The 25246-nt window shown below is 42.3% G+C and overlaps 1 protein-coding gene across 6 annotated transcripts in view; it reads left to right on the plus strand.

Moving 5' to 3' along the window:
- The window catches only part of MYOF (myoferlin), a 152624-nt gene that overhangs the window by 95408 nt on the left and 31970 nt on the right, over positions 1–25246 (plus strand). For all 6 annotated transcript variants that reach the window (XR_011436850.1, XR_011436846.1, XM_023642393.2 and 3 more), the window contains 14 exons: positions 13–168; positions 2877–3008; positions 5869–6032; positions 8304–8418; positions 10080–10185; positions 11355–11500; positions 13478–13651; positions 14782–14890; positions 15963–16040; positions 18489–18670; positions 18764–18922; positions 19047–19145; positions 20076–20237; positions 22215–22380. Coding sequence is in view for 4 of the 6 variants with exons in the window: in XM_023642393.2 (XP_023498161.1) it covers positions 13–168; positions 2877–3008; positions 5869–6032; positions 8304–8418; positions 10080–10185; positions 11355–11500; positions 13478–13651; positions 14782–14890; positions 15963–16040; positions 18489–18670; positions 18764–18922; positions 19047–19145; positions 20076–20237; positions 22215–22380 (1948 nt within the window). In the remaining 2 variants the exon portion in view is untranslated. The remainder of the gene's footprint in view (positions 1–12; positions 169–2876; positions 3009–5868; positions 6033–8303; positions 8419–10079; positions 10186–11354; positions 11501–13477; positions 13652–14781; positions 14891–15962; positions 16041–18488; positions 18671–18763; positions 18923–19046; positions 19146–20075; positions 20238–22214; positions 22381–25246) is intronic.

Here is a 25246-nt window from a genome sequence, read left to right on the forward strand (position 1 = left end):
CCACATGACCAGCCGCAGAACAGTATGCCTGACATTATCATCTGGATGATCCGGGGAGAGAAAAGACTGGCCTATGCGCGCATTCCTGCACATCAGGTTTTGTACTCCACCAGTGGTGAGGATGCATCTGGGAAATACTGTGGGAAAACCCAAACCATCTTTCTGAAGGTATGTCCTCATCCCTGTGTAATGCGAGATACTCAAATGCAAAATCCATATTCCTGAGAAGGGGCTGTTTTCTAATTTGCCAACCGTTGGATGGCTAGGGTGATCATGATCAATTCTAGCTCATTCTGGCCCCTTCCCCTAGAGCAGTAATTCTCAGAGAGTAGTCTGAAGTCTGCTGGCATTCAATCAGGGATACTTCCTGTAGAGGTCTTTGTGACACTAATATTAACATGGCATTGGGAGGGCTTTGCTTTCTGCCATGCATTTTCGCTTACTTCTAATGTCATGTGCAAAGCAATGCCTTTCTTCCCTTCCTTTCTAGTGAGCATTTGGGAAGTAGAAAAAAAGAGAAGGTAATATGGATAGTCCATGGAATTTATTGCCCTAAGCATATGGGCCCTCAAATTGAAATAAAAGGAGAATTTCTACTTTAGGACAGGGCTTCTGAACATTCTTAGAGTCATGGACCCCATTAAGCACCTGAGGAAAACTCCTCGCCCTCTCTTCTAGAACACATGCATCCATTATTTTGCAAATGATTCAGGAGCTTCACAGAACCTCTAAGTCCATCCCAGGCCCCCGGGCTAAGAACTGCTCTTGTGTGTGCAGAAGGAGAACCAAAAGAGGGCCTGGGGCTAGACACAGATGGGAAGAGTTCCCAGCTGCATGTTTGACACCCTTCTCCCTGGCCAACCCCAACCGAGGTCTTGGGATTGGTGGAAGAGGAATAAAAATCGAGAAGAGAAAAAGCAATCAGAGGAGAGTGTTCTCTTAAAACAAGGAGCTATCTGCCAACTTTTAATAAATGTACTCGTTGCTCTTTAATCAGGAGGTTGAAAATAGAACCAGAGCGATTATCTTCCTTCAAGTATCTCTTGGTGGAATAAATTTTACTTAAGATAGAACCACAATCATAATTGACCTCAGCAGTAGGTGGAAGCAAACTGATTAATAAATAAAACTTCACAGGGGGTGGGAGAGGAGGGAAGGTGGTATTCTCCGTGTTAGGTTTTAGAACTCAGTGGATAAACAGCAAAATGCTTTTAAGAGAATGTTTTCTATATTTATTGATTTTGTTAATTCTCATGATCAGTTTAGGGAGTCACTTAATTCACTGGGGGTTTTTTTGGTCTTGGGACCTCTTTACACAAAAAAATAATTTTGCAAAAATTACCGAAGACTCCAGGGAGCTTTTGTTTATGTGGGTTTTTTCTATTAATATTTACTGTAATAGAAATTAAAACTGAAACTTTAAAAATATTTATTAATTTATTTTAAAATAATAAATCCGTTTCATGTTAGCATAAATTACGTATTTTTATAAAATATAATTGTATTTTCTTTAAAAATCAGAGAGCAGAGTGATGCTGTTTTATAGTTTTGCAAACCTCTTTAATGTCTGGCTTCACAGAAATATAACTAGATTCTCCTATTTGCTGCATTTAATCTGATGGACTAAGTTGTTTGGTTGAAGTATACGAAGAGAATCTGGCCTCATAGATATGTAGTTGGAAAAGAGAGGAATATTTTAATAATCTTTTTAGATAATTGTGGATACTCATCTTTGATACAACACCAAACTCAACAAGTGGTAGATTTTAAAAGGTTAATTGCAATGTGGAATCTGAAATCATATCAATGAACTTTTCATTCTCTGCTGCATTAAAATCCATTGGTCTGTCTTGTACTTTGAATGGTTCTTTTATCCATGTGTGGTTCTGTAACAGTAAGCATTGATCATTTGGGAAATGGTTCACAGAGTTATACAGAAATATGATACATTTCATTGTACAAAATCGAAAAAAATCACATTCATTAATACCACTTACCAGAAACAAGTCTTACGTATTGCGATGCTATCGAGCTCACCATGATAGATGCAAGTTTTCCAAAATCCTTATTTGTACTTGAAAGCCTGAATTTTATCATTGACAACAAAATGCAGTCAGTTATTGTCCGTGGAGAGACAGGCTCACTTTGTTTATGTTCAAGAAAACGTCTGCCCCCTACCCACGGCTGAATAACCATATTTGTCTGGCAATCGCTGTTTCAAGTAAAAAAGTAATCCCATTAAAAGAAAAAAGGCTAATTCAGTTCACAGCTCAAACAACTGCACAAGAGCTTTTTCTCAAGACATATGTTAATATGCCACAGAAGTGCTTTGTGTGTACTTCCTGTTTCATCACACAACATTTTAAAAAGACATGTAATCTAGGATTATGATTTAATAAGATGAGTAGCTTTTACTGCTTTATCAAGAGAATTCTTAAGTAAAGCTGGCATTTATTTTCTTCACTGAGAGTGATGAAGAAAACATTTACTTGCGGTACAGTTTGATGTCCCTGCCTTGATTCCTGCTGCAGTGCCCACGTGTTATCCACCATCGCTTTAGCACTGTCAGTGCCAATCTCAATACCGTGAAAAAGACTAATAACATCTTAGTATCATTAGGAAAATAGTTTTACCTGTGAACCTCCTGGAAAGGTCTTAGGGACACATGGCAGTCTATGGATCACACTTTGAGAACCACGTTTTAGTTGTTATTTTCATCTTTGCGTTAGGGTCATTTGGAAATATTTTAACTCTGCAAACATGAAATTAGACTGGTGAGAGCAATGATTAGGTGTTCAGTCTGCTTTGGACTTGAACTTATTGTCACAGCCCCTGCTGTGCCCGGCATAACGTGCTCGTTAATGTGCATCTCACAGTATCCGCAGGAGAAAAGCAATGGACCAAAGGTGCCTGTGGAGTTGCGAGTGAACATCTGGCTGGGCTTAAGTGCTGTTGAGAAGAAGTTCAATAGCTTCGCGGAAGGAACCTTCACCGTCTTTGCGGAAATGGTACATTTAATGACATCACTCTCTTTTCCTCTTTGTGGGGGGTACTTTTACTTTTCACCTTTCTGGAAAACATTCACCTATCAAAAACAACTGCACCATCACCACTACCTAAAATCCTATCCGGGGCACCTTAACCTAAGAGGATAGGGAAAGACTGACTGGAGGTTTTGTTGTCAACATTGGGACACACCAGAGTGATTCACACACAAACATCCCGGGGATGAGGGCACTTGAGAGGTACAGACCTCGAGCAGCCTGCTTGGGGTTGGCAGCCTTTAAACCACAGAAGACTCATTTCCCGCTTAGGAGAAGTCTCAGATGAGTTGCCCCAGGGCAAAGAAAATGCTGCCTGAATGCTTCAAAAGCAATAGATATAATTTGTAAAACCTTCACTAAGTTAAAAATCCGCTTAGTTAATTAAAGGTTTCATTTACAATTAAACCAATTTAAATAAATTTTACACACTTGTACAGCCAAAAGCAGAATTATTTTGATTTGTTTTTATAACAAATATAAATATATATAAAATAAATATATATACAACTATTATTTTATATACTATTTTTATATACTATTATATGACCTCTATTCTTCTACAGATGGGCCTTCCCGCTCAAATAAATGGGAAAAAGACTGTCTTCGTTCTAGCTAATTTATAAATGTGTTGCTGATGCCCACCACTATACCTGACAACGAGTTCAGGATTGTGGTTCTGATCTGCTTGCTGGGCAAGAAAACCCGGGGCATCTTTTATTTTTGCTTTTTATTCACTTGACACTACCTGACATATAGTAGGTTCCTATAAATATTTATGAATAAATAAATATGTATTAGAATTTATCCATCCATCCATCAAGGTTTGTAGGGAGTGGTGGTTTTATGCCAGGCACTGAGGCAGGTGCTGAAGGTGATGAAGAGGCCAAGCCCTGTCCTCAAGGATCTCATCATCTATTGCAATGATTGTAAAACTGAGTGTCTTGTTAAACATGCTGAATGCCAAGGCCACCCTGGGGATTCTGATCCTGTAGCTGAGTTAGGGATTAACACGAGCAGTGATTCCAATGTGGGTGAATATAGGGCATCCATGGACCACTTGAGAAGCAATGAAACACATGGGAGCCACACACAAAGTCCTTACAGTGCAGTCTTGGAAGTACTATTGGAGGTAAATAGATGGCATACTGGAGGCTGCAGCGGAGATCCTGAGTGGCAGTTGGTGATGTCCAGTCAACTGGGCCATGTGGAGTGAGGGCATCAGGGCACACATGGGAGAGGCTTGCTCCTGCATTCCTATGGGGTTTCTTGGCATCCACCCGCCCTCCAACTCTCTGATGGGAGCTAAGTCCGGAGAAGCTAGAACTGAGCAGGGAATGCCCAGTCTAGGGATCCCTTCCAACGCTTCCCATTTCCAGCTTCTTCTCTGCGCGGAGTGAACTTGAGTTTCAACTCATGTAAAGAGATGATCCACCCATTTCAGGTGTTTTGTGTGACTCTAGTTTCTCCAGATTCTAACAGCCTGTGAGTACCAGTAGGGGCACATTAGTAACAACGATGAAAATTTCACAGGTTCTTGCCTATCTTTGCTAATACCAGACCTCAATTTTCTGCAAAGTTCTCCCCTTCTTCCAGATTTCTGGAGGTCTCTGAGCTGCTTCACATGGGCTAATGGTCCTGCCCCACAGCTGGTTAAAGGCTGTATCCTCAAAGCCACATGAGACTGCCATCTCCACTGCTGCTGATGCCTCTTGTCCATGCCAAGATTCTTGCCTGGATTTTACCAGAGCCAGACTGGCTTCTAACAGAAGTGGTGGGAATGCCTTGCTCCTCTTTTCTGTGTCCTTGTCACTTGGAAACCAAAGGAGCCATGCACATGCCTCTGGGTCTCACAGCCCATGTGACAACAGCTCCTATAGCTGCTGCCTGAAGCTCATCTCCTCTCCAGACTCAAAGCAATATCTGAGACAGGCACTATTGTGTCTGCTTGAACCCAATCTCCCATCAGGTCCCTACTCAAACGTCTTCCCTCCTCCTTCAGCCGCAAAACTCCCCTGTCACATATGCAAATCATCTCAGTGGGCTCATCAGCAGACAAATGGAAATTTCAGCTTGGGCCCAAAAAGGAACACTCACCACTGGCCAATCTCAACCCTTTCGATGGTTGACGTAGTGAAGAGCAGACCATTGTGGATTTATAAATTCCAATTTAGAAAAGAATGCCTCTGTAAACCAGAGTCTGCCATTGCCGCTAAACCTGCTTCCAGAAAGGTCGTGGTCTACCCTCCGCCCTCCAGAGGAGATTCTCAGAACTTTTAGGCCCTATATATTCTGAGTGCTAAAATGACCTTCCTGTTTCAGACAGATTCCCTGTGGACTGCCTGGAAAATGTACCATCAATTATATGATTGTTTCTGTGGGGATATGTGCCCCAAGTTCTAGGCAGTAGACTAACAAACTTTGAGAAGACTGCACGTTCATAAATTGAGCACTTTTATCAGTATTTAAAAGATTTGGTTCAGAGAACTATTTGGAGCCATTCAAAATAATAATAGAAATAACTAGCAATGATATACCACTGTTTACAAAGCACTTTCACAATCATTTGCACATATGAGCTCCAGGACAACTCGCTAAGAAAGATAGTATTATCCCTGGTTTACAGATTGGAACACTGAGTCTTAGAAGGATCAATGGTTTACCTTAAGTTGCGTAATCAGCCTAAGTTAGGTCTCTACCTTCTGAGTATAAGCTTTTTCACTGTTTAGTGCTATCTAGCCTAAGTTTCAGGTGAACTTGAAATGTATGGGCTGGCTTTATTTCTTGCTGTCTGATGGTGTTTCTCCAATTTCATTTTTTTTAATAGTATGAAAATCAAGCTCTCATGTTTGGAAAATGGGGCACCTCTGGACTAGTGGGTCGTCATAAATTTTCTGATGTCACAGGAAAAATAAAACTCAAGAGGGAATTCTTTTTGCCTCCAAAAGGCTGGGAATGGGAAGGAGACTGGATGGTTGATCCTGAAAGAAGGTAAGTTTTCCATTTTCTGAAAAAAGGATGGCAATGAAGCCTTTCCCAAGAAATTGCTAAATGAATCTTCTCCGTCATCATTCTTGATCTTATTTACGTAACACCCACTGAGCAGAAGTCAGTCCGCAGAAATTCATAGAAACTTGAAAGATGTCATCAGCGTCCCATGATAAGACAAACAAATATGAAAGGCACTTGGTACTAACAATTACTGAGAACTCATTATGTGTGAATGTGTCAAGCAGTATGCTAAGCACGGGCATCATCTTATTGAATCTACACTACAGCCCTACAGGATCAGTAGTGTCAAAAATTGTGAAGGGTCAGATTTTTATCCTACCTGCAAGCTAACAAGGTCACCTGCCACAGTTTTGTGGATGTTGGCAGGAGACACAAGCAGTAGCTGTGTCAGAATGTCAACCTTTATTTTAGTTTTTGAGCCCCAATTCCCACAGGGCGACACGAAGAGGGCCAGATGACTCTTGCATATGCAGTGCATCGCATAACAGGAGAGGAACCCTGAGATTAGGGCTCCTGAATCTTTTATAATGGGTAGCAAGCATGCTGGCCCTTTGCACTGGAGAGAGACACTGTCTCTGTCTTCCACGGTTGTTCCCCATTTAACATCCTCTAAAAGATAGACTGTAACAAAGGTTTTGGGGCCTCTGTGCAGAAATGCAAGAGTCTCATGGAGAATTATCTCCCAGTAATCCTACTGTCTCCACTTTACACATGTGGAAACTGAGAACTAGAGAGATTAAGTACTTGTCCAAAGACACACAGCTCTTAAGTGGTACAGCCGGGGCTAACACCTAAGTCCAGCCTGGGCACCAAAACCAGCACTCAATTGTTATGCAGGAATGTCTGCAAGAACCAGAGGGTACATTTTAAATGGGTGAATTGTATGATATGTGAATTCTGTCTCAAAGCTGTTATTAAAAGGACACAGTAGAGAGGGGCAAGCGTGTTTCCCCGGGAGTCTGGGGGAGACCACACCCTGGTTTCTGAGTGTTGCCAACAGTATTATAACCAGAACTCTCTCTTCTCTCCACCTCATGACAGCATACTTGAGTTCGGAGGAAGCAAGCTTGTGACGTTGGATTTCAAGGCCTAGAGTTTGCTCTCTCTGTCCACATTTATTTCCTATAACTACATAGGCATTTGGGAAGAAGGAAGGAGTATGCTGGGTCTGGTCTGTTAAGACCCAGTGTTTGCGCCTGATTGCTTTTAACCCTTGACTGCTTGCTTTGGATGAAGTTGGGGTCACTAGTAAGGAGAAGGGAAATGGGATTTGAATAGGACAGAAGGAAGGAAGGTTAGTGAGGACAGGCAAGGGCGGGGGGCGTTGTGATTGGAAAAGCAGAAGGTCAAATGTCTCAGAGCTGGATGGGACCCTAGGCTCAGCCAAGTCTTCTAGTCTCCCTCTCTTGGGCCCAGGGAAGTGATGGACAAGCCCAATTTATGCAAATGGCTGGGACTGTTTTCTGATTTCCTTCCAGTGCTTGATTCTAGGGGAGGATACAGCAGGGAAAAGATGTAGAGACGGTAGAGGAAAAAGAAACCTCACTTGAGTGGATACTTGGCAGAAGACTGAGTCAGTTGGAGCCTCTGTACTTTCTTCTATGCATTGTCAAAATAGTTCCAAATCCAAGAGGAAAATTGGTATGGCAGAGAGTCAGTATGGATTTCTTAAGTGCCCAAATGGAGTTTGGAGTCTTAAATGACCTGGTTTGGCTCTTTACCTAGGAACTATCCAGAAAATTAAACTCCTTCTGTTCAGTTTGTGTTCCGTAGACCAAGCAAGCCATGAATAAAAGTTTCCATATGGCCTCCTGAGGTTGTCTCTATTCCATTTTTTAAAAATAGGGGGAACGAGGCAGGAAAACCCCCTATTCTTTTGACCTGTTAGCCAAGAGTTTTGCTGACAAAAAGCTGAACAGCCCTGAACTGAAACAGAAATATGGAACACAAGGTCCCTATCAGAAGCTGCCCTCAACACTGTTTTCCCAGTCCCCACCCTAATTACTGAGAAGGAGCAACCCTGCTAACTTAGGAGTTCTCTATAATTTAGGTCTCCTTGATCCAGCAGGCCCCTTCTTCAAAGGAATGTCAAAATCTGTTAGTGCAAAGAGGAGTTTGGAGTGGAGAACCCAAAGGGTAGATGGAGGCAGAAACTGGTACCACCCTAGAGTGTAGATGTTTCCTGACCATTGGAAATGGCTGGGGTTGTCGCTATCATCTCTTCTTTGATAAAATGAGCCTTGCCCGCAGCTTGCTGACTGAGGCGGACGCAGGTCACACGGAGTTCACTGATGAAGTGTATCAGAACGAGAGTCGCTACCCCGGGGGCGAGTGGAAGCCGGCTGAGGACACCTACACGGATGCGGTGAGTGGGCCAGATAAACCCTTACACGTTAGCTCTGTGAAATAACCAACCGCAAGGCATGGCTTCCCCTTCTCTTCTGCTCCATCTCATGTTCTGAACAGCCTTACGTCTATAACTTAAGCCACATTGTGCCCTATAATTATTTTCTGTAGGAAAGACTCTGGGCCTATTTAACTAGATGTTGGTACATGGTGAAGTTGAGTGTTCATGTCTTTAAAATATTCAGACAGCATAAAGGAAATGAAAATAATTTTTCTCCCAGATCCATATTCCACCCCCCAGGGTAGCCATTGATAGCAGTCTTCTGTTCATGTACAAGCATATAACCTCTCTCCTCACCTAAATAAGATTATATGCATGGTTCTAAAACTTGTAGTTTTCACATAACAATATATGTTGGACATCTTTTGATATCAAGACATATAAATCTTCTTTTGTATATTTTTTCTTTGTCGGACCCAATGCTATCATTATGAAGCCTTTTTCTGTTACTGTTAATACATAATAGCCTTTATTAGAGAAAAGATAGTTGTATAAAGCAGCCCTGAAATATTTATGGACCCCAAGAAAGATGAAAACATTTTCTCTTTAAAATCTAGGTTTGCTTTTAGCAAATTTTGGAGTCTTGATTTTGGAATCTTTAATAATCATTTTAAGTTAAAGAGATGGGTTGTGTTAAATCTGTGAAATCCTACTAGAACCACCTTGCTCCAATGAGCCTTTAAAAAATGCCTGCAGAGTGTTTTATTTTATGGACCCACTATAATTTATTTAACTAATTCTCTCCTTGTGGCCATTTGGGTTTTTTCCCAGTCTTTGGTTTTTATAAATGATGTGGCAGTGAACATCCTTATTACATGTATTTTAATTCATTTGTAAAAGTTTATCCATAGGAAAGATCCCTGGATTAGCTTGGTCAAGGTTTCATCATATATAAAATTTTGATAAATATTGCCACACTGCTTTCAAGGAGGTAGAAATTTGTATTTCCAGCAACAGCATATTAGAAGGCTGTTTTTCTAAATACTCACCATCGCACTTTAACATCTTTGTCAATACATGAATAAATGGTATCTTGTTGTTATTTCAATTGACACACTCTTAATTTAAAGTAAAGCTGAATATTTTTCCATATGTTTATGGACCACCTTCATTTCTTTTCCTATGAACTTTTTTTCATAACTCTCCCGTCAGATTTTAGGCAGAATGTAAGCGAATATTTAACATAAACTTTGCTCAATCTTACATGATTAGCATCTACAACCTCCAGCAGCATTACCCCGTACTGGAAAATGTGTTTGTCATGCTTTTTCCGTGTCTGATGAGTTCTTTCCACTATAACTCCTCATGAGGAGAGTTGCACCATTTCATAATATTAAGTTGAAACACTTGCAATTGCTGATATTTGACCATTTGTGACCTACAAAACAATTTCCCATGGTTGAACCTAATATATTCCCTAATAGTGAAAACAGAAAGTATTCTTAAAGTAACATTTATGCATAAATAAAGATTAGAGATTTTTCTGAGTAAGATTGATGTCCAAGATGGTATCTATATTAATGGGAGTACTATAGTTAAGTGTGAGGAATCATCTCTCGCTTTCGTATGTTACTTGACACTATGGCTTCTCTCTATTCTTTGTTTTTGTTTTTTAAAAGAACGGTGATAAAGCGGCATCACCCAGTGAGCTCACATGCCCTCCAGGTTGGGAATGGGAAGATGATGCGTGGGTGTATGACATAAATCGGGCCGTGGATGAGAAAGGTAACATTTTAGATCTCTTACCAGGGGCTCTACAGCAAGGCCCTGGTTTGCCAAAGTAAAGTTTCCTTGGGAGGGAGGAGTTTTAGCCTGTGGATGTATGACAACCAGGTCATGTGTTGTTACCAGTGACTATTCAGATGCAAAATCGGAAGGACTGGCCAGTGCTTGGACAGGTGCCTGCTGGGAAGCTGTTGAAAGTGAAAGATGCAAGGTGACAGGGGCTGGGCCGCTGGACTTTGAGATGCTGGGGATCCAGGATGAGAATTTGAGAGGGAACTGGAGTTTGGATTTTCTCTATCCTAATCATACCCCATACCCTCTCTGGGAGCATCACACTCAGCGTCCCCCCAGCTCAGAAAGGACTGTAAAATGCATGAAAAGTCCTATTCAGCGATATTGCAGATTATTGACATAGCTTCTGTTAATTGTCTTTACCCTTTTCCATGGACAGTAATCTAAAGTTAAATGAACTATAACTTTTGGAATTATCAAAAGAGAAAATTTGCTTGGTTTTTTTTTTTTCCTTATAGGTGGGAGTAGTACTCAGAAAGAACTAGCATTGATATGGAAGATTTCAAATGCATTATTAAGTTCTTTGCTGATCTGATGCACACACCAGGCCTTGTAATAACAGCTAGCATTGGTTGAGCACAAACTATATGCTAAGCATGGTCCTAGAGCTTTGCATGCATAATTTTGATTAGTTCTTTTAAAAAAGATGTATTTTACCTTTATGCTGTGGAAATTGAGCAATAGGCAGGTTTACTAACTTGCAAAAAACTGTTTTAGTCAACAGCCAGCATGGAGTGCTGCTGAGATTTGAACCCAGGCTGTGTGGCCACACAGTCCACCCTCTTCACCACTGTCCCCTTCTGCCTCTTGTACTTGTGGCTTAGTCTTAGATGCACTCAATTACCATGAATGAATGGAGGTATAAAAGTGAGGGGAACCTCAAGGCCACCAAGGAAGCTTTTTGAAGAGGCAGCCAGGGGAATAGAGACGTATTCAGTTTGGCTGAGTTGCAGCAAAGTGAAAGGAGCAGTGGCATTCAGTCGTGACATTAGAGAATGTTTGTGGGCAGAGGGAGTGACTGAATGTTTCCCGGGAGTTCATTTGGTGATCTGGCAAATGCATCTCTTTTGGATAACCATTCACAAACTCTGTTCCAGGCTGGGAATATGGAATTACCATTCCTCCCGATAATAAACCCAAATCCTGGGTTGCAGCAGAGAAAATGTACCACACTCATAGACGGCGAAGGCTGGTCCGAAAACGCAAGAAAGATTTAACACAGACCGCTTCCAGCACTGCCAGGGTAAGAGGAGCAGTAGGAGGGAACTGGGCTGGGGGCTCTGCCTTCCAGACCACGAAGAATTCCAGTTAACTCGGCTGTTTCTCCAGAAGCCATTTGCCAGTCAAAGGCCTAATGCCCTGCTCCAGGGTTCTCACAGTGTGCCCTGACCCCAAATCTACTGATTTAGTAACTCTGGGGGGTGGGGCCAGCAATCTGTGTTTCAGCAAGTCCTCCAGGTGGTTCTGAAGCGGGCTAAATGAGAGCCACTCAAGAGGTGGTAATAGAAAGAGAAATTATTTTGGTAGCGTAATGGAGTAGTGGCAACAGCTCAGGACTTGGAATAAGATACAGAAGGTTTCAGACCCTGGCTTCTTCATTTCCTTTCTCATCTGCAAAGTGGGTATAACATCATGCATCTAATGAGAGTATTATAGGCTTAAGTGGAATAATAATAAGTCAAGGGGAACAATAATATTCATAACAATAATAAGTGGCATGTTTTGTGTGCCTTCTATAATGGTAGGTACTGCATATGCATCATCTACAATCCACAAAATCTGCGTTTATCCTCGTTTTACAGATAATGCTTATAGAGTGACCTCTGCAGATTTGCTCTAGGTCACGTGTCTGGTAAATGATAGAGCCAGTGTTTGAACCCAGCCTAGGCTAATGCCATACAGGAACTCTTTCTATTCCCCAAAGTGCCTGACTCAGTAGGTGCAGTAAAGTTACTTTTTATTAGACAGTGAACTTCTTGGTTCCTCTGTGGTTCTCAAGATGGAGCCATAGTCGTTTTGTATCGTTCTTGCTAGCTCAAGAACTTGTTTCTCATAAATAATGCAGTAGAATGAAGGAGCTGATGAATGAATATTTGTTATTCAGTTATCCCTATCCTGATGGGGTAAGAAGTTTCTAGAGATACTTGACTCCCTCCTTCTACATGAGTCACAAAGGTGAAGTGGAAAGAACACTGAGCCAGCAGTCAGAAGACCGGAAACTTGGCCTCATTCTCCCCAAGAGTATTGTTGAGACTTTGATCACGTCCCTAACCTGCCTCACTCCTGGCTACGTGAAATATTTCAATGCCACGATTAACACAACTAGAGGGTCAGTTACAAGATTGACCTGGATTTTATGTTTATTCAAAGTTGAAAAAATAGCCCCTACAATGATAATAACCTACAGGGAGCTCTTATTTCTGAAATCATAAGTATTATTGAATATTATTGAATATTATTTTACATCTACTAAATCTAGTCATACTTTTAAGATATTTACATAAAACTTCCACCACTAAGATGTCAGCTACATGAAGGCAACGACCTATCTGTATTTTTCTTCATCGCTTCCTCAGCTCTCAGCAATCCCTATCACATAGTAGGCCCTCATATTTGTTGAAGGAATTGAATAAAACATTGAAAGCTGAGATCATTTATATTTAAACAGTTTCTGAGATTAAAAAGTACTATTCTGTTTAGTTATTAGTTATTATAGAAGTAATATACCCTGATCTATCATTTCATTATTAGTTATGATAGCCATTAGCTTAGACGAGACATTTAAACCCTGGGGAGGGTGGTGCCCATTTTTTTCCTCCATATATAAAGTGGAGATAATAACGTTTTCCCATCTGTCTCACAATAGCAGTGTTCTTCTGAGCTAAGGAAGTGAGAAAGTAGAAAGCAATTTGAGAAAGAATCCATTTGCTTTCCTGCGCGCCCCACCCCTCCAAGTCTGAATAAGATGCCTCTCCTGATGATGCAGCCACCACCTTGGCAAGATTTCATTCCGCATTAATTACCTGGTTATCTCTCTGTATTCCCATGGTCCATCAGCTCTTCAAGGGCAGAGAACCTGTCTATTTTTTCTCTTTTGTATCCCTGGATCCTAGCTCAGAGTAAATTTTCAATACGTATTTGTTGATTGACCAGATAATCTGCTTTATCAATATAAGGATGATGATGATGATGATGATAAAAAGTTTTACTTCTCTTTTAGGCCAGGGAAGAATATGAAGGCCAAGAGGGCTGGGAATATGCTTCTTTAATTGGCTGGAAATTTCACTGGAAACAACGTAGTTCAGATACCTTTCGCCGCAGACGCTGGAGGAGAAAAATGGCTCCTTCAGAAACACATGGTTCAGCTGCCATCTTTAAACTTGAAGGTGCCCTTGTAAGTAATAAATAACCAAAGCTGGGGCTGGCCCCATGGCCGAGTGGTTAAGTTCGTGCGCTCCGCTGCAGGCGGCCCAGTGTTTCGTTGGTTCGAATCCTGGGCGCGGACATGGCACTGCTCATCAAGCCACACTGAGGCAGCATCCCACATGCCACAACTAGAAGGACCCACAACGAAGAATATACAACTATGTACCAGGGGGCTTTGGGGAGAAAAAGGAAAAAAATAAAATCTTTAAAAAATGAAATAAATAGCCAAAGCTCAAATAATATTGGTACCGGGAAAATACATGAGTATTGGGTATAACACCTCCCACTCCATCGAGGTCCCTCCAGCACTGCAAGACTGCAAATAATTTGGGGGAAAATTACACATCCTAGTTGCTCATAAGTTTTGCAGAATGAATAGACTATTAACATATAAAAGTTCTAAAAAGTCCTCCTGCGGACACACCTGTTTTTTCACCTAACATTTTCCAAATATATCTGTTCCAAAACCCTTGGTGTAGGTGACATCTATTAACATCCCAGGCACAGGATCCTTGGTTCTCACCTTGGAAACTACAACTGTTCCATAAACCAAGAAAGTTAAATGCGCAGATGTGAGGGGGAGGAAAACAGAAGGATTGCTCACAGAATTAGAGAGCAATTCATATGGAAGCACAATACAGGAGGCAGGAGGAAAAAAGCAGAAAAGTGGAAGGAACGAATAAGAAAATGGCAGTGGTCGATCTAAAACATGGTAGTCAGGGACCATTTCCAAACACAGCCTATTTTTATATTTCTGCACGCTGACCCTGCTGTGCTCTTCTCCCACTGCTCTTTCTCTTCCTCTTCCCATCCTTCTAATCCCTTTATTTATCTTTTACACTTTTTTTTTTTTGCCTTTCAGCAGCAGGGTTTGGTAAACCTGAACTTGAGGTAGAAGGTCTAGCTTCAACTTCTTGCTCTGTTGCTTTCCAGCCAAGTGACCTGGGGGAAGTCACTTGATGTCCTGGGCTGTATTCATCTTTAAAAATGAAGTGACTGGATGAGAAAAAATTTTTTTGAAAGCCGCTATTCCATTTGTTTGTAATTCTTGCCTCTTTGTTTTTAGGCATTGTTAATTGATTTTTCCTGCCTCCTTAGGGCGCAGACACTACTGAGGATGGAGATGAAAAAAGCACAGAGAAACAGAAATACAGTGCCACCACGGTGTTTGGAGCAAACACGCCCATTGTCTCCTGTAAATTCGACAGTACGTTTTAAACATATGTTTGTGCATTCCACTTCTATGACTTTTATCTCAAGAAAACTCTTCAAATCACCAAATATAAGAATCTCTTTATGCGAATGTACTTTCCTTTTCATCACTCAATGAAAAGGATTTTTTAAAATACAGTTTTAAAAGTTGTATTTGGGATAGGAGGTGGTTGAATCATTGATTTTAACATGGTGTGTTCAACATGTACTTATTCTATGAAGCCCCCCAAAGATTATTTTAATTAGAAAAAAGGTTCAAAATGTTAAGTAAAGGTTGATTTCGATGATAACCTTGAGGGGTTTTGGAATGGACAGACCTACTCTGTAATAGTAAGAGAAAATGCTCATAGAGGTTAGCATGTGCCAGGCACTGTGTATATATTAACGTATTTAGTCTTAATAACAACCCTAGAAAGTGGTGCTGTTATTGTTCCCAGTTTCACAGGTAAGGAACCCAAGGTACAGGAAGATGAAATAATTTGACAAATGTCTTACAGCTTGTAGGCACCAGAGACAAGATTTGAACTCAAGTAGTCTGGTTCCCCAGATCTGTGCACTGAATCACAATGTCCTACTATCTGTCAAATTATGTGTGTTTAGGGGGGAATGGGGAGTGGAAGGGGGTGGATATGCATTAATATAATAAGGATAAGGAGTATAAAGATTTTGAAATATCCAAGAAACTTGTAGCAGATAACCGTTCCCTAGATCTGGTGCTGGAATGGTTCAGAAAGCCCTACGTCTATGGCTCCTGGAGACCCAGTTTCATTTTAAAGATCAGGGATGACAAGCAGTCCCCTAAATCCAGGTAGTTTACACCGGAAGTAATGTCCTCCTGATTGACACACTTGCACTGAGCTTACTGTAGCATTTTTTAAAGTAAGTTTCATTTTACGGGAAACAGAACTACTTTGGGAGGACACATCATCACCATTATATGTGTTCTTTACTGTGGGGAAATAGATTTTCGTGACCCATTTATCTGAAACATGTACTGTCTCTAAATAGTCCAGAAAAAATAGCCGTGTTATGTTTCTTGTAAGTAACCTCCACCCTGTTCTTTCTAGGAGTCTACATTTACCATCTGCGCTGTTACATCTATCAAGCCAGAAACCTCAAGGCTCTAGACAAGGATAGCTTTTCAGGTAAAGGAAAAAAATCTCCATCTCACACATTACAAAGCAGGCTGGCTTGATTCTCCTTTTCATCAAGTGTATGCTTTTAGTTATTCCTAACAACCACAAGAAGTTTTTCCCCACTGAGGTTGATGCGCACGAAGTAAATTGCTCAGTCATGAGATATGTAATCACTGAGTATGTCAAGTGTGGTTGTTGGGTGCTGGAGAAGATACATGGTCCTTTAGTACTGATAATCATTAATTGATTGAGTAATAAAAAGCACCAAGAAGAAAAGCAGTTTCTGCTCTCTGTCTATCCACATAGTGGTGTTTTCATCCAGGGTTCTTGGGTTGATTGGTAAGTTAAGACACTTTATATTTTTTTGTAGCTCTCTTAAGTTGGCAAAAAGGTCGCAAATTTACCCATTTGCCTACAGCACCAGGCTTGAAGCAAAATTGGAGTCCATCTTGACCTCCTCTGCAGCCTGCTCCCCAAATTTCCAGCACCATAAAACCATGAGGCTTCATCACCCCCACACCGACACCCCGGCCGCTTTTGTTGCCTTTGGACTGGTTCTAAGGGGAAGGTCGGGGACCTGCTGCCTGGGCCATTGGGCTGTTGCTTGTGGGACCATGACTGGTTCAGGTGCTGCCTGGGCTAGGTGGGGAGCCTTCCACTTCAGGACCTGAAGGCCAGCGGAACTGCCGTGGGCCTTCTGTGAAAACAGCTCTTAAAGCAGCTACCTGACACTCTGGCATGCTCACATCAATTGTGAGTTGTGTTCCAAGCACGAATATTAACCAACATTTGTGAATGCTTTCCTTTTCTTACAAATTAAAACAGATTCATGATATTCCTATAATACGAATCTCCAAAATGGTTTTTGAAGACATTTTTGAATATTCACCACCAGGGGGCACTCAATCATTGAAAGTCAAAGTTAGCATCCTATCAAAATTCTTGACGAAAGTTGCGTAAAGCTCTAAACACATTCCTTGCAGTTTGAGACATGATAGGTATCATCAGGGCAAAAGCAGAGTGCCATTCCCATGACACTGCAATGCTAAAAACTAAGCACCCTTTTGCCTTTTGCAAAAGCTTCAAGTTAGACTCAGATAGGTCAGCTCCCAGGCAATTGCAAAAAGTTTTGGTGAAATTATTTAGCTCGAAGAGGAAATGGATTGCTTTTTTTTTTCCTTATCTTCTTTTCAGCTTTACTGAGGTATAATTTGACAAAAAGTAATAAATTTAAAGTGTAAAATGTGATGATTTGATATACATATACATTATGAAAGGATTCTCACAATTGAGTTAAATAACACATGCATCATCTCACATATTTACCTTTTTTTGTGTGTGTTAGAACACTTAGGTTCTACTCTATTGGCAAATTTCACTTATATAATACAGTATTATCAACTATAGTCACCATGTTATACATGAGATCCTCACACTGTATTCATCTTATAGCTGAAATCTCTACCCTTTTATTAACTTCCCCCCAGCCCCTGGCAACCACCATTCTACTCTCTGTTTTCATAAGTTTAACCTTTTGTTTTTTTTTGAGGAAGCTTAGCTCTGAGCTAACATCCACTGCCAATCCTTCTCCTTTTTTTTTGCTGAGGAAGATTGGCCCTGAGCTAAGATCTGTGCCCATCTTCCTTTATTTTATATGTGAGATGCCTGCCACTGCATGGGTTGATAAGCAGTACATAGGTCTGCACACAGGATCCGAACTGGCAAACCCCAGGCTGCTGAAGCAGAGTGCACAAACTTAACTGCTCTGTCATGGGGCCAGCCCCTGACCTTATTTTGAATTTCATATATAAGTGATACTATATAGTGTTTGTCTTTCTCTCTCTGGCTTATTTCACTTAGCATAATGCCCTCCTGGTTCATCCGTGTTGTCATGAGTGGCAGGATTTCCTTCTTTTTTTTTTTTTTTTTTTTTCCTGCGTTATCTCCCCAAATCCCCCCTGTACATAGTTGTATATCTTAGTTGTGGGTCCTTCTAGTTGTGGGATGTGGGACGCCGCCTCAACATGGCCTGACGAGTGGTACCATGTCCGTGCCCAGGATCCGAACCCTGGGCCGCCGCAGCAGAGTGCAGGAACTTAACCACTCGGCCACGGAGCCAGCCCCGGTTTCCTTCTTTTTTAAGGCTGAATTGTCTTCCATTGTATGTGTGTGTGTGTGTATATATATATACACACCACTTTTTCTTTATCCATTCATCCATAAGTTGCCAGCTTGCCTTTTCATTTTGTTGATGGTCTCCTTTGCCATGCAGAAGCTTTTCAGTTTGATATAGTCCCACTTGTTTATTTTTCCTTTTGTTGCCTTTGCTTTTGGTGTCAAATTCAAAAAATCATCGCCAAGCCAGTGTCAAGGAGCTTACCCCCTGTTTTCTTTTGGGAGTTTTACGGTTTCTGACTTTAGCTACGGCCCTACTGTCATTCTCTTTTTTTGCTTTAGATCCATATGCTCATGTCTCCTTCCTCCATCGAAGTAAAACCACTGAGATCATCCACTCAACTCTGAATCCCACGTGGGACCAAACAATCATATTTGATGAAATTGAAATCTATGGGGAACCACAAACAGTCCTACAGAACCCACCCAAAGTTATCATAGAGCTTTTTGACAATGACCAAGTGGTAGGTAATTTAGAATTTCTAAGATGACTTGGGGGGTAATGGAGGTTTATAGGGTTGTTTGATGGGGAATTTAAGGATTGCTTGTTTCTCTAGGGCAAAGATGAATTTTTAGGACGAAGCATGTGCTCTCCTCTGGTGAAACTAAACTCAGAAATGGACATCACACCCAAACTTCTCTGGTACCCAGTCATGAATGGAGACAAGACTTGTGGGGATGTCCTTGTAACTGCAGAGCTGATTCTCAGGCACAAGGTACTTGCTGAGGTCTCACTCATATATTCTTTCAGAGTAGCTGCTTAAAATACTTGTTAATAACACCAGGCACTGTTTACTTGAACTAAAAGGAGGCATTGACATTTCCATATTTGTTTCACAGGATGGCTCCAACCTTCCCATTCTGCCCTCACAACGGGCACCAAATCTATACATGGTCCCACAGGGGATCCGGCCTGTTGTTCAGCTCACTGCCATTGAGGTAGGCTGCTCTCTAAGTTTTATTGAGCGAATCAAATGGATGTGGATCTGGAACTGGGATCTTTCGTATAGGAAATGGAATCTTGCCGCATATTCTCTTGCTGTCTCCAACTTCCTATATAATTTGTCCAAAAATTTGAAATATTCGTGGAAACAGAAGGCTTGCTGAAGGCACAAGAACAGTCAATTCCAGCACTGCTGGGGGAATTTAGAGTTCTCATTTACTGGGAATCAGTAGATTTCTGGGTTTCCCAGCTCAGCTGGAGAACTGGGAGAGGAAAGGCGGACTCAGAGCAGCGTGTCTGTGTTTGCAGAGAGGAGGGGACCTGAGAGGGAGGCAGAGGTGGAGAGTGTGAAGGGTGTAATGGGAAATTGGAGCAGATACACACCGATGGAGCCAACTGAGTAGTGTGATGGACAGTGTCTGGCCTGCTATTGAGGCGCCCACTTTGTCCAGTCAAGCAACTGTTAAGTCGAGATTTCCATTTACAGGCAGTCTTGCCAAGAGTTCCCAGAGACTGAGGCATATGGCTTTAAACAACAGCTATCATGTTTTAATGCTTGCATGTCAGACACTGTGTTAGGAAGTTTACACTTAATCGTTAAAATAACCCTGTGATAGATAATAGTCTCAGTCCTATTTGTAGATGAGACATACAGGTTAGGAACTTGCCAGAGTTCACAGAGCCAAGATTCGATTCCTGCGCTCTTCAGGCTCTGCTTTTTACTGCTCGGGCAGAAGAAGGAAGGAGGTAAACCACTCTCTCTGGATGACCTGCAGGCTTTCTAGGATAACAGTCTCAGAGAGTTTAGCAAATCTACACAAGTCAATCTTAAAGAATTTACCAGTTATTAAGAAAGAATTTTTCCTCTTGAATATTATTTTTAATATGTTGGATTTGCTTCCCTTCTCTTTGCATTGTTTTCTTAGATTCTAGCTTGGGGCTTAAGAAATATGAAGAACTACCAGATGGCGTCTGTCACATCCCCCAGTCTCATTGTGGAGTGTGGAGGGGAAAGGGTAGAATCAGTGGTGATCAAAAACCTTAAGAAGACACCCAACTTTCCAAGTTCCGTTCTCTACATGAAAGTGGTATGGAATCAAGACTTTGTAAGAGTCCATGTGTGTTGAGTAGCTGAATTTTACTTGAAACATGAATATATATAATCGCACCCACTCACATACACCTGTGTAGCTTATATCTTTCCAAAGTCTGACAACAAATAGAAAAACCCTGCCTTGTATTCAGCTCGTCCGTGATTTTTCCTCCCTAGGTTCTCAAACTGTAGTGAAGGTTTCTTACAGCTTCAGACGACCCCAGTGACACAGAAATTTTGATGAGCAATACCAGTGTATTTCTCCAATAAACTTGCCGTCTATTCAGCTGTCTGTTACAGGCTCTTGGTCAATCCCCTTGGGGGTGCAATATTAACCCTCAGTCATGTCCTTGCAGGTGTACGTGGACCAGAACCCTCTGGATAGGGACTGGCTGGCTGGGAAGGGCAGCTGCAGAGGAACTATATGGGGTGATGGGGTCATGCCCTAATAGCCTGTGACTGTGCCCCTCCTCCGGGTGCCCCTGGGGTGGCATCCACTTTGTTCCATTGACTTACTCTCTGGTCATTAGTGACAGCATCATATCCAGTTCACCATTCTCCATCATAGACCCCATAATACTTTGGAGCAAGAACAGGTCACCTAGTCTTTCCATTTTTAAGGTAGTTAAATCCTTAACTTTTCAAAAAAGAAAAATTCTTCTCTTTTACTCTACTGTATAAAAGAGTTAAAAATAAAGACGTTTCCTCATGTTGAAAGAGTAGGAGGCCGAGAAACTTCCCATTCCTTTCCCTACCCTGGTCATTTTCCTGCCCTCAGTGTCTCCGGTGCACTGCTCTTGACCTCTAGGGTCTTGTGGATCAACTTCCCCTTTGACGGATGAGGAAACCGAGGTCTAGAGAGGGGAAGCACCTTGTCCACGTCCCGCAGTGAGTGCAGGCCAGACCTTCTGTGCTGCAATGGCTCTGTCGACGCCACAGCAGCGGCTACAGCTTGGCGCCAGCAGCATTCATGCTCCCTGCATTTAGACTTGACTGCAACCCTGCAGGGAGGCATTTTCACTCCTCTTAGGCCCACTTTGGGGGAAACCAAGAGGTTAAGTGATTTACACAAGGGGACACAGCTAGCAAGTGGGTGGCCGGAGTTTGGACTTAGGTCCCTCCTACTTCAAAGCCCATGTTCTTCACCCTGCAATGGTGCAGATGGAGCACCACCTGCACCCTCCCAGCCAGAATCCCAAAGTGGTCGCTCCTGGGCCCCTCCACCATCCTTGTCCAATCCCCGACCCCTTCTCCGCCTCCCAAGTCCTAGTCTAGAATCTAGCCTTAGTCAGCAGCTTCTAGCTTGGGGCTTGAGGAAAGCCACTCAGTCGACCCCAGGTTCTATTCTTGTGCAAGGCCAGAGGTGGAAATTCACCTGAACCGCTTCCCAGGCAGGCCCTGGGAGCAGTCCATGATTCCCCAATTAGACAGTGTCACCAAGGCTACCCAATTCCACGTGGAGGAACCAGGAGGAGTCAAGAAAGAATGAGCATCCCATGTGGCACTGAACTTCCAGGGCTAAGAGACTCCCAAACCACAGTTATTTCCCGTGAAGTTTCAGTTTTATCTCAATCATTTCTAAATTCTAACTAATTCTAACTAAATGCTCCTTCCACATCCTGTTACAGAGCAGAGCCAGCTACTAAGGTACTATTCTAAGCACTTCATGTATATTAATTCAACAACCCCAGTATTACCGAGGCACTAACTGGCCCAGAGAAAGTTCCCTAAGGTCACGTGGCTCCTAATGGCAGAGCCGGGATTTGATCTCAGGGGTGGGCTCAGGCCCCATGCCCTAACACCATGCTGCTTGCCTAGCCCGTAAGTTGACGGAACTATTTACTATGAGTCCCTTGGGCTGCGCCAAATGGGCAAAACGAGTCTGCGTTGGTCCCTTTGGGGGAGTTTATTGGCAAAGCTGCCCTTGTTGAGTTTTGTACAGAGAAGTGACACTTACCTCTGTGATCCCCAGTTCTTGCCCAAGGAGGAGTTGTACATGCCTCCGCTGGTGATCAAGGTCATTGACCACAGGCAGTTTGGGCGGAAGCCCGTCGTCGGGCAGTGCACCATCGAGCACCTGGACCGCTTTCGCTGCGACCCTTACGCAGGAAAGGAGGATATTGTGCCACAGCTAAAAGGTAAACTGCAAGTCCATAAATAACATTTTGGGACTTCTCATGCGTGATCTGAATTAATCTTTACAAACTTTCCCAAGGTAAGCATTCATTGTCCAGATTTTGCAAATGAGGAAACAGTTTGACTTACAGTGAGCTGTGTAACTATCCCAAGGTAATATAGTTAGTAAGTGACAGAGCTAGACTTGAATCCTGGCCTCCTTTTGGGGAGAGCCAATGCTCGAGCTATTACCTTCGGAAGTATCCCACTTCTGGATGAACATAAGACTCCTTTCCCGCTCCTGGATGAACGTAAGACTCCTTTCCCACTCCTGGATGAAGATAAGACTTCTTTTTAGGAAACATGAAGTGCTTCATGAACTTTTCATAGAGCCCAGCAGGGAAGACAAACAAGCAAATGGGTGATGGCAGTCCAGTGTGATAAATATTTTGATGGGGAAATACAGGAGCCCCCATGAGGACTGAAGGAACGGAGGATTTTTGTTTCAAATTGCTTTCCATCAGTTGTCCCACCTTATTACTGCATCACAGCATTGTTATGATGTCATTTGAAAGATTTTATTTGTTATCCATCAAGGAAAAAGTGCCACCTGCTGAGTTTAAATAACTTGCCTTAGGTCACATAATTCATAAGTAAATGACAGAGCAGAGCATAATACTTACCTTAGAGTTCCATAATAAATAATAACTGAGGAGTAGCATTTTGCTATTGTCCATTCAATAATAGGTTGTCTTTAGCTTGCCATGTGCCAGGGACTGTGTTAGGCGCTGGGGACTGGGTCCTATCCATGAACAAGATCCCAGGGCCCCTGGCCTCGTGAGATTAGACCCCGTGGAGAACTGGCACACCCTCATTCGGCTGATGGTTGGTTGCCACAAAACTGGAACAGCTGTCTTCTATTTAAGCGGCTGTGCCGCTAACCCATTTTTTTAAATCTTCCATAAGGTTTGGTGTTGATTTTACAGAGCCTCTGAAATTCATCTGCCGTGTGGGTCTGAGCATCCTATATCCCTGATTCAGAAAAGAGGAGAAGATAAAATCCAGTCACACTTGAGCAAAACCCTGCATGTGTTTATCCATAAATTTCCCATGCAAAGCATCTTGTGCTGAATTGATGGTGCCTAAAATGGCAACATTTTTATAACAACAAGGATGAATATAACGGCAGGCATTGTTTTATTTGGGGTTGCTAAATGGAGAGAAACCATTTTGCTAGCGTTTTTCCTACTGCGTTTATGAGAGAAAGTAGTTTGACACAAATATGTGAAATCATTACAAATGTTGCAGACTTTCTCTGGCCCCAGAATCCCTTGCATGAACTTGTGTGTGTCTGTCGGTCACAGGTCGGTTGGGCAGAGGCCTCCTTGGTTAGTGATTCTATGTCATTAATGTGAAGTGTGGCCAAGCCTTCATGGAACCCCTTGAAGAGGAAAATCCTTGAGAAGTATAGGGTGGGGGGAGGATAATGTTCCCAAGACCAGAATCTATTACTTTAGATCAATCTGGTACTTTCTTAAAACCAATGACAGGGTCAGAGTTGAGGAATGTACTTGTTTGACCTAATGTTGGAAGCACACAGAATAGCTTTTTCCTCTGTCCCTGAGGCCTTGTTTACACGAGGAGGTAAAGTGGAGAATATCTGAAGGACTTGCATACAATTGTGTTCCCGCATGCCTGCCCATCTGGCTGTCACATTCTGGGTTGCAGCTGTCAGGAGTTGTGGGGGTGCTATCTTGGAAGCATGGAGGCTGCTAGTAGATCTGGGGGTGCCGTGTGGATATACAATGACCTAGCCTAGCAACTTGCATGTCATAGACGCTCAGTAAATGTCAGTCTCCCCTGATGTCGGCCTCCCCAGTGTCCCTCTCCTCATTTCTCTCACATTTATGGAGCATCTGCTCTGCTCTGGGTGCTGGCATGATGGTTAAAACACAGGCTTTGGGGTCAGACAGAGCTAGATTGTTTACTTCCATTTTCTACTAATTATTTAATCTAAAGCAAGTGACTGGCTTTCTCTTAGCCTCAGTTTTTTAATCTTTATAATGGGGATAAGGGCACATACAGTACACGATTGTTAAGAGATTAAATGAGATGTATGTAAAGGGCTTAATTCACTGCCTGGCACATGGTAGGTGCCTAAAGATGTCTTCCCTCCCCTCCTTTATGTCCTATACGTCAACTGCCTCCATGGATTAAACAGAAAGTTCTTTTGGCTTGGCAGAGTTTGTTCTGTCTGGATTCTAGCCCCCTGTTGAATGTCTGACTGCCTGATGCCTTCTTCCATAAAGGGGAGACGTACCTCTCACCCCCATCCCACCCCAGGCTGAAGCTTTCGCACCCCTTTTAGCTGAACAAGACCTGGCAAGCCCTGGGGCTACTCCTGAGCCCTTGCTCTAACTCCCTAATCCACAGCCACGAATACTCTGGGAGTTGTATAAAGCCAGAGCGTGTGCCTTCTCCCGCTGCATACACTGTGAGGACGAGGGCTGAGTGAGCCGCTGCAGCTTCGGAACTGAGTGTGCAACTGTTCACCCTGCTTTGCTTTTTTGTGTCTTAGAACAGATTCCATGAAAAGGAGGCTTCTTTAGACATAGGTACCCCCACCCCACCCCTGCATCCTCTAAAGTTGTGTATTGACACAATCAATGGTTCTTTTTTGAGCACTTTCTATGTATAGATACTGGGCTAATTGTCCAAAACAAAAGAAAAATGGGCCATTTAGACAAAAATGTCTAAAACCACATCGTATTTTGGGAAAAGTGATAAATTATTGCATTATTTTCTACATTTGGGTGTGGTCCTCTCCATTCCAGTGAGTATCCAGGGTAAACTCTACCATCCATTCTGTGGCTGTTAAACTTGAACTTG

Source organism: Equus caballus, chromosome 1 (assembly GCF_041296265.1).
Source record: "Equus caballus isolate H_3958 breed thoroughbred chromosome 1, TB-T2T, whole genome shotgun sequence".
Taxonomy (NCBI): Eukaryota; Metazoa; Chordata; class Mammalia; order Perissodactyla; family Equidae; genus Equus; species Equus caballus.